Raw genomic sequence first — 10,153 nt, forward strand, 5'->3', positions numbered from 1 at the left:
GGTGTGGTGGCCCTGCCTCCCTTCTCTGGCGGTTCTCGTGTGTTCTGGATGCTTCCGGGTAAAATAGGAACCTGGGCGTTGATTTCGTCCGATTCCGAGAATATTTCGTTACTAGGATTTCTGAAACCAAAAACAGCAGAAAACAAAGAATCGGCACTTCGGCATCTTGTTAATAGGTTAGTTCCAGAAAATGCACGAATATGACATAAAGTGTGCATAAAACATGTAGATAACATCAATAATGTGGCATGGAACATAAGAAATTATCGATACGTCGGAGACGTATCAGGTATTTACGCCATGACGAGACAATTGAGCAGTACGAAGAATGGGAGAAGTACATGGAATTGGGTTTCCAACGATGTCGTCGTTACAAAGGGAAGTTCACTGGTTATGATGCCTGTGTTCTCGCTCACTGGCGAGTGGATGCGGAGTTGGACATATATTGGTGTCATGAAGGTGATAGAGGCGAGTATGCTTATACTTGGGCGGACTTCAATAATTTTCTTCGTGGTGGTTTCGGGTTACCATTGAAGGATCATAAGCAGTCCTCCGGATTTGGGCATGCATTGAAGGAAGTCAACAAATGTCTAGTGGATGTAATGAAGTCAGTGGACAAGTGCATAGTTACTGCTAAGAGGATTGCTCCAGTACCAACAGTCACTGAGGATGAGGTGATATCTTCAGAGGAAAAGAAACCTGGCTCTGATACCAAGAGCACTACTGTGACTGTTGAGGAGGATGTACCATTGAACGGGCTGAATATGCAACTCAAGAAGGTACAAGATGATGCTTGCAAGACAGTTGACAAGGTTCAGCGGTGGAGTTTGTTTCAGACTCAGTGCTTGATCAAGGGCAAGGCTTGAAAGTTGATGATTGATGGTGGTAGCTGTACTAATGGCATAAGCAAGGCGATGGTGACAGCATTGGGGTTGTCTACATGGCGTCTTCCTGAACCTAAACGTCTTCAGTGGTTGAATAGCTATGGTATGCTGAAGATTACTCATAAGGTGCGTGTGCCATTTATAGTTGATGACTATGTTGATGAGATAGAGTGCGATGTGTTGCCATTGGAGGTGTGCGGATTGCTACTTGGGCGTCCTTGGCAGTATGATCGCAATGTGACACATGCCGGGCGAGCAAATACATATTCTTTTATGCATGGTGGCAAACAGCGGACTTTGAAGCCTATGGGTGATGATCGTATCAAGTCCGATGTGGAGTTAGTGGTGCGTAAGGAGAAGTTTCACCAGCCTAAAGTGCAGCTAGAGGTGCATGATGTTCCGACCATTGATCTTGGTGATGTTTCAGCCATGCCTGTAGATGACAAGCCAGTTCTTGTTGGTGACAAGCCGGATGAAGCTACACTTGTTGTTGATGTGGATGTTGCAGCATGTGCTACAGTTCCAGTTTGTGTTGATGCTAGTATGCAGACTGATGATGTTTGTGCTGATGGTGATTCAGTACATATGACGCAGATGTGCGTGGGAGGAGTGGGAGGCGAGCACGTCAGTGGAGACAGTGGGCAGCGGCACTACCGTGCTAGGAGTACAGCAGTCCAGTTTTCTGCGACACCGCGGATGCATCGAGGCAAGGATGGATGTGTGAGACATCTATGTGGCCCAGGAATTACACATCTTGTGCAGGGTCATGTGCAGCGACACAAGGGTCCATCAAAACCTCGCAAGAAGAAGGAGTTGGCGCCGAAGTCCAAGCTCATATGGAGACGAAAGGAGGCGCCAAGTGCTGTATCAAGTCATGAAGGCCGCGAGGGAGGATGTGGTGTGGAAGGCAAGAAAGACTTGAGGACGGTGAGGACGTGTCATGTTCATATCACGTCACCTTTTCCAGAAGACCCTCACGCGTTGGGGACAACGCTTCTTGATGGGGGGAGGATGATATGGGCACGGAGGCCTATGTGGAGCCCAATTTCAGGACTCCACCAAGCTAGGTGGTACGCCATCGAGGATTCAGGAGTGACACGCTAGGACGACCTACGCCATGTAATAATTAAGTCTAAGGTTGTGTCATTCATTCTATGTTAGGAAATAATGTAGCCAGGTCATGTAGTGGGCCAATTAGGGTTAAATTAGTGTTGTGTTTGGCTTTGGGACTGTCCAAGCCAAACCAGGTAAGCCCATCAAGTGGGGCGCCCCAGCCTAGCAAGGCTGGCCGGCCACCTCCCTCTCATATAAGGTGGAGGCACGGCTAGGGTTTAGGATAGTTGAAGTTTAGTCTAAAATATTAGGGTTTCCCTATTGCGTGTGATCACGTGTATCATCCCTCCGGGGGTACGGCGCTGCCGTTATCTATTATATCCGCTGCGAAGGTTCTTGTGTTCATTAAGGATTGTCTAGCTCTTGGTTTGAGGCGTATCGTTCATCGATCCGTTGCTTGCTGGATTCGTTCCCTCTTCTCCAGGCTGCGTTCATCGCGTTGTTGGGAGGATTTACTACCCCAGGTTCTCGCTGTGAAAGATCGGGCATCAACCTAGGAGGATCCAGTGGGTCGCTCCCTTATCAAATTTGGTGAAAAAGACAGAGAGAGAAAGAGGGGAAAAGGTGCTCTTAAAAAAGAAAATGCCAATTTGGGCCGAGAGAGACAAAACCCAGCTCCTGCTCACGTGCAACCAAACGCTATCTCGTCATGTCCCACGCGGTCCCTTTCTACCAGCCCCACGCGACGCGGGCCCACACGACGCAACCCCACACGTCAGCACGGAACGGTCAACTAAACGGGAATCCTGCCGTCTGAGCTGCTTCTGCGGGTTTCAAACAAGGATTTGGGGAAAACTAAGGAAAAACTAAGGAGCTGGGAAAAACTGAGCACAACTAAGGAACCGAGAGCACGAAAATAGAAATCCCTATATTTTAATATGATATACATTTAATATTGTAGATATTTATAATTTTCTCAATAAACTTGATCAAAATTAATGGAGTTTGACTTTCACACAAACCAATGCACACTATATCATGCTAAGGAAGGAGTATTACCGTAAAATATAGTTTAGTGTTATTTTCGGTTATTCTGCACACATTCAGTGGCCATAAAGGGCCAGTCCAATGTCTTGCGTTTGGGTTTCACTCTCAAGAGCTAGCCCATGGTTCCTAAGTACGAGGGCCTGATGTCCTTCCACTGTTGGATTGTTCTTTAAATTTCCAACATCTGATGCTATTCCTAATAGACCCACATGATTATTAGGTAATGTGCCAAGTGAATTTGTGTGGTGCTGTAGATAATTAAACTAGACCAACTTGTAGATGATATGAGGCAAATAAAGTATCCAAGTTTTATTTTTACCTCAATGGTATCTTCATCGTGTATGACATTAAATTGTTGTGAGGTTTCCTTTATTACCGTAATATCCACAATGCTGATTCAAGATTGTTTTGCAAACAATATAGTTGTATAGCCTAAAAAAGTATTTAATAAAAGTTAACCCATAGCAACGCTCGGGCATATTTCCTATACCATCGGAAAAAAAACTAGATACTTTCATAGCCAACACATGGCACCAACATGATTTAGTCAATACAAAGAAAGGAATGGCTATCCGTGCATTGTGGATAGCATGCATGAAACTGGTACCGCAGGCTTGCCATGGATCTCTCACAGCCACACTTTCTTCTGCTAAGCATTGATATATATATATAATATACACAAGCCTCCCATTTTTTTAAAAAAACAACCCCTTACCACGCAAAAGCAACATTGGGAACCTAGGAAAAATGGCACAGTATGTTAAGAGTGCGACTCTGGCGATACTCCTTATCGCCATCATGGTGGGTGCGATGATACCATCAACGGTGGCCGTCTGTTGGGAAGATTGCATCAAGGAGTGTAAAGGAGGTATGGATGTATGCTCCCCCAAGTGCAACTCATTTTGCAAGAACCAAGCTGCGGCAGTCTGGCATTTTTCCATGGGCACCGAAAAATTGAAGGAGGCCAAAACTGCCTCACCCGAAAAGCTGCCGCCCTCAAGAAGGACGCCGACATGTACTTCGCTATGGCCAAGACATACAACGATGCCGCTGGCACCCCGTGAGTGGCACCCATTCCGTTCGTGGGCGTTATCGATGTGCTTGGTTCATACACATGGATGTTTTGTTAATTTAAATATTACCATGGCATTCATATTTGTTTTGTCTAATTTTCATTTTCTTGATAAATAATGTATTTTAATTTTATCACAATAAGCTTGCTCTAGGGACTCGTTTCTCATTTTGTACTACCAAGTACCTAATCTATAAATGAAATCCATTTATTTGGATATGCTCTTAGTTCTTGGTATGGTAATACTCCGTATGTTTTTTCTACAATGCATGTTATTGCATATGTTCTTGTTTGATCGACATTCAAGACGATTGGATAGTTGCAGGAATGTTATTGCATATGTTCGTTTTTCTCGCGGAGGACACGTTTCTACTTTCTAGCACACAGTTTCCCTACAAAGCACCACCAAATGATCGTAACCTTTAACTCGACCTCCACGCTCAACGCATATGTCGTCCTGAGCCGCGCCACCAGCCCACCGCTGCCGATATGAAACACTCGTACATCGGTATGGAGTCACGCCTCAGATTTCTCTTGGATGAAAAGCGCATGCGCATAGCGCACCGCCAGGCCGGCTTCGCTGACCAGCTCCGGCCTCCAATCTGGCCCTGATGAGAAATGGCATATAGGGTGGACTGAGATTTGGTCCACATTAGCACTAGTAATCTTATTTTTTAAAAATCGAAAAATATATTTTTAAGGTTCAAAAAATTCAGAAAAAAAATCTGCATATAGTCAATGACGTATCCCACAAACATGTAAAATATCAATTTCAAGTACTTTATATTCTGAGCTACACAAAAATAACAAAACGTGTAGATCTGAGTTAGTAGTATATTTTCAAATCTACAAAACATATCAGATTTTTTCAATTTTTCTTCTAGCACAAAATAAAAAGAATTTCAGGTTAAGATTTTGCATTATTGTGAGATGTATCCAGGCCCGAGAAAATTAGGGGCCCAATTTTCCAACGTGCATAGGAGAAAGCCATACATTGGCCAGAGAGCTGGGCAGGAAAAAGAAGGCCCGAGAGAAGCGATCGGCCGGGTATGCGCATACGAGGCTGACGATTGATCTCTCCCAGACTGTAGTCCAACAGGCATGCGACGATCCGGTTCCTTCAGGTCCCGATCTCCGATTTCTTCGGTCAATCCCAAACAGCGGCCGCCGGAGCCCGAGCGCCCTAGGTGGCTGTGTCAGCTACGCGCATGGCGCTGGGATCTGATTGAAGATCGATCAGCCAAGGCGGCCACTGTGATGGCGTAATTGGAGAGAACTGTAAGTTTATAAGGAATCTCTAATTCTCTGTAGCCTATGCTCTAATCTTGGCGGCATGATGATTGAGTAATAGTCGATCAAATTATATAGGAGAGTATGATGATTACAAATTGAGGTTGTTTTGTTCAATTGGCTTTGTTACCACCACTACGGGAAAACACGATTTTGCCGTGCAAGAATTTGCACGGCAAAAGGGCCTATATACATGGCAAAGGTTTTGCCGTGCGATGCCGCACGGCAAAGTTCGCACGGCAACATCATTAACGGCAAAAGTTCGCCCCCGGACTGATTTTACGTAGTACATTATTTGCAGATATATATTATTGAGATATATATGCGATTTCAAGTTTGAGGTGATAATGATATTATATTATTGAAATGATGTAGTAGGCTAATAGCTTTGTTCCTTTGCGCTCATTTTTTATTTTACTAGTCTAAAAGACATTATATGAAGAAATTGAGATATGGTAGGCTAGTAGCTTTGTACCTTTTGAGCTCATTTTTTATTACTAGTCTGTAAGACATTATAGGATGAAACTGAGATCTGGTAGGCTAGTAGGTTTGTACCTTTGCTCCTATTTTGGATTACTGGTCTACAAGAAATTATAGGATGAAATTAATATTAACACCATTGTCACCAAAAAAAATCTTGAGACGTAATTTTTTTAAAGTAATTTAAATAATGGGGGTCTTGAATTTTAGTTTCGCCCCGGGCCCTCGAAACCTCAGGACCGGCCCTGATGTATCACTAACAATCTCAAAAAAAAAAAATCAGACTTTTTGATTACTTGTAAAATTGTATTTTATTTTGTTTTAAATAACAGAAGCATCCTCTGTTGATGCCGGCAAGCTCCACGTGCCGCCACGGTATTTTTGACAATTTTGTTTACATGTGGTCCTTTCAACATTTCACTCTGAGGCAGATGGTCTTTTGGGGCAAAAATTCCTACGGTCGCGGCTTCCTCACCAGCATCAGCGAGAGAAGATGTTGGCTTGCGAGCGGGCTCAGGGCTGAGTTTCTCTGTGTCGTTGGTTTTCTCTAGCCGATCGAAATCCGTCATCAATGAGAGTTGGGAGGACCAGCCTGAGGCCAAGACGGCTTGATATGTCTCCTCTGCTTGCATTGCTATAGGCAATGGCGGAGCCAGCATATGAATGATGGATGTACAAAGTCATAGTTTTACTCATATTTCTCCTAATTTACTTAATGTTTGTTGATCTACATGTGAACTAGACATAGATATACAAGATTTTGCCAAAACATAATGGGTGTACATTTGTCACCCATGTACTGATCTCTCTCTGCCTAGGGCTATAGGTCCTTGATGTGTAGGGGGTGATTGGGTAGCTTGGCGGGGGAGGAGGTTCGACGATGGTTGGGTTTGATTTATGATGCTGCATTCGGACACTGTGGTTTTTAGAGACAAAGAGAAATTACAGAGCATCGAGGGAAGGATATAAAAAAAACCCGCTACTATATGTGTTTGCCTATTTGCGAAATAGAACCAACACGAGTATATTCCTCTGTGGTGGTGTTTCTGGTTCGAGAGGGGAGAGATGCTATTTTGGGTAGTATTATTGGTTGAGGTGAGAGAGGGTTGACCGAAGATGCAATTTGATGATTATTTTACAAAGAAAACCCGTAGCAACGCATGGGTATTCAGCAGTCATGTATAATAAATATAGTTGTAGCTAGATTAAGACCTCGAAGATAAATGGTAACCATGCATAATATATGGTCTAAAAATGTACATAAATTCCACGCATCAGATTTCTGAGCCAGCTTTCGACCACAACAATAACGAGGTTCATCCTCAGCCCATGACCATAAGAGTATGAGCCCATGACTTTTCCTTCACTTATCTATATCGGCAGTGGCCCCCGCCATACGTCCTACGTGCCTGTTTTTCGTCTCGGTGCGAAATTACGCAAGGTCCCATGACGTTGATTATCGACAGCTTGATTGATCTGCATGTCTCGCCGCGCGTCGACCACCGGAATCATGCACCGTTCCCAGATATTTATGGAGATCTTGATCAGCCTCTTGCTCACCCCCACACCGGTACTACATCAGCACGCCACCTCTCCATCAACACCACGGCAGCTCACCATGGCCACGTCTCATTCCCCTAAGAAGAAGGTACGTGCTGTGGCTCTCCCACTAGTCAATACGGTGATTGCGTGCGGCGAGATCGATCGCCTGAGCTCAGTAGCTACGTTGTGCGACAAGCATGCAGGTGCTGGTGCCGATCGTGGCCGGCACGGAGCCGGTCGAGGCGTCCGTCCCCATCGACATCCTCCGCCGCGCCGGCGCCGACGTCACGGTCGCCTCCGCTGGCGACGCCCTTCTCGTGGAGATCATGTATGGCGTGAAGATCATTGCCGACGCGCTCGTCGCCGACTGTTCTGCCGCTTCCTACGACCTGATCGTCCTCCCCGTACGTCCGCACTCTTGTCGTTCTGGTCGTTCCACGGCTCTGACGCTCTTCCTCGTGTGATCGATGCAGGGAGGCGTCCCCGGCGCGGCGAACCTCGGCGCCTGCGCGGCGCTGGAGGGCATAGTGCTGAGGCACGCGCAGAAGGGAGGGCTCTACGCCGCCATCTGCGCCGCGCCGCCGCTGGCGCTGGCGCGCTGGGGCCTACTCAATGGCCACAAGGTAGTGTACTTAACACCACATCAGTATTGCTCGGCTCTTCTCGACCAGATAGTAATTCTGATCGCGCGTACGTTAACCATAGGCGACTGCTCATCCACTGTTCGTGGAATACTTCCCTCCCGAGGTGACCGCCGTGGACGCGACCGTGGTGGTGGACGGCAGGGTCGTCACGAGCCGCGGTCCGGCGACATCGACGGAGTTTGCGCTGGCTTTGGTCGAACAGCTCCATGGGAAGGAGAAGGTCGAGCAGATCACAAAAGCAATGGTGCGGATTCTTGCTGTGCTACTTCCTTTGATAGGTACTCCGTAGTTGTCTAGTACTATTCGAACTAACTACACCATGTCTTTTTGGTGTTCATTAGCTTGTGAGATACGAAGCTGGGTATAGCATGAAAGAACTCAACTCAGTCCAGTGGCAGTGCAGCGGCACACCCAAGGTTCATTGGCTACTCCCTTCAAAATTTCACTTCCGGGTCATGAAGTTCTCTGAAATCCTGTTTGCCTGCCGGCCTCCAATTCTTGGATCTTCAGGTTCTTCTCCCACTAGCCAACGGCAGCGAGGAGATGGAGGCGATAACGATCATCGACGCCCTGCGCAGAGCCAACGCGAGCGTCGTCGTCGCGTCCGTCGAGGACGGCCTCGAGATCGCCGCGCTCCATGGGATGAGAATCGTGGCCGACGTGATGCTGGACGACGCCGCCGCCGATCAGAGTCAGACGCAGTTCGACCTGATCATCGTGCCGGCAAGTACCTAGCGCGCAAAAACCTTCAGTAAAACTCGATCGATCGATCGTGGCCACCGGTTGATTAATTGACACCTCTGTTTCCTCGATTCCTCAAACAGGGCGGCATGCCGGGCGCGGAAACGCTGGGTGGCAGTGCGAAGCTGGTCACCCTGCTGAAGAAGCAGGCAGAGGCGAACAGGCCTTACGGCGCGATGGGCGCCGCCACGGCTCATGTGCTCCAGCCCCACGGCCTGCTCACGGTAAGCGTCGGAGCACGATTGTATCTTGTCCAATTCTTCTCTGATCGATCCATCGTATCCGACTCGCGTGAAGATACTGTGTGAAATTGCAGGGTAGGAAGGCGACGACGTGCACCTCCATGACCGGACTACTGGCGGACGCTAGCGAGTGCGAGAACAGGGTGGTGGTTGTGGTTGACGGGAACGTGATCACGAGCAGGGGCGCCGGGACCGCCATGGAGTACGCCCTGGCCGTGGTCGAGAAGCTGCTCGGCCGCGACGAGGCGCGGCAACTGGCGGATGACCTGCTCTTCTCCGCCTGACGCGCGCCCGTGTAGACTGTAAACGAGGTGTTGTTGCCTGTTGTTGGGTTTGGTCGCCTGAGGATAAAGGCGACGGGACGACGGGTCTCGGTGTGAGTGTGACGCTGATGCCTGATCTGGTTCTTTCTGCCGACACAAAAGCCCAGACCACGAGTGATCTGTCGTGCAGCCAACGAAATATGTGAACTGGGCTACTATATCTGATCTTAAGCAGATCATCATATATAAACTGGAGTACCTAGATCTGGTCTTGCGCAGATCACTGCCCGCTGCTAATCATTGAACTTTTTTCAAGGAAACAAATCATACCTCCAGGTCTCTCCAATACAGCGATGGAAAGGCCAGAACCGCAGTACAATGTGGAGCTAATTTTTCTATTCTTAATATCCAATTTTCCTTTACATGCAAGGTATCCACCTTATCAAGCATCACTGAGTAGTCATAAACTGCCACCTAAGCAATTCTTCAACGTCATCATGTACATGACCCATGTAGCCATATACTACTACCGTCATTTTCCCTTCCAAACCATGCAAGAAAAAACAAAGCGCTGAGGCAAAGGAGGATTGGTCTTCCTATTGAATCCTTCATAATTAATGCTGAAAACTGTTACCAATTCGGGGGCTTAATTCCTAATCCTGCTGGCCCTCCTCCTTAATTTTCAGCGTGAGGAATTATCTCTCTTTACTGTTTGTCTGCAGAACCTCTTCATCTCCTCCACGATCTCTAGCGAGAAATAAAAGCGCAAAAAAATGGTAAAGGCATACGAGCAGACGTTTCTGCCTTATAAATACCTTGCTCTGCCTTGTGCTAGGCTATGTATCAGCTGGCTGTACACGCCACTTCTCATATAACTATCTTGTTTCCTCACCCC

At 47.1% G+C, this 10,153-nt stretch overlaps 1 protein-coding gene across 2 annotated transcripts; it reads left to right on the forward strand.

Moving 5' to 3' along the window:
- The first annotated feature begins 7,319 nt into the window (after positions 1–7,319).
- LOC127341920 (protein DJ-1 homolog B) lies at positions 7,320–9,536 on the forward strand. 2 transcript variants are annotated; one of them, XM_051367858.2, is made up of 8 exons: positions 7,320–7,474; positions 7,572–7,772; positions 7,842–7,991; positions 8,074–8,256; positions 8,354–8,428; positions 8,523–8,735; positions 8,837–8,977; positions 9,070–9,536. In XM_051367858.2, the coding sequence occupies exons 1-8, from the start codon at positions 7,337–7,339 to the stop codon at positions 9,277–9,279; spliced, it is 1,311 nt and encodes a 436-aa protein (XP_051223818.1). In that variant the 5' UTR covers positions 7,320–7,336; the 3' UTR covers positions 9,280–9,536. The 2 variants fall into 2 exon arrangements, with proteins under 2 accessions (XP_051223818.1, XP_051223819.1); XM_051367859.2 differs by having other exon boundaries at positions 7,360–7,474; positions 7,565–7,772.
- Positions 9,537–10,153: the final 617 nt, after the last annotated feature.

This window comes from Lolium perenne, chromosome 3 (assembly GCF_019359855.2).
Source record: "Lolium perenne isolate Kyuss_39 chromosome 3, Kyuss_2.0, whole genome shotgun sequence".
Lineage (NCBI taxonomy): Eukaryota > Viridiplantae > Streptophyta > Magnoliopsida > Poales > Poaceae > Lolium > Lolium perenne.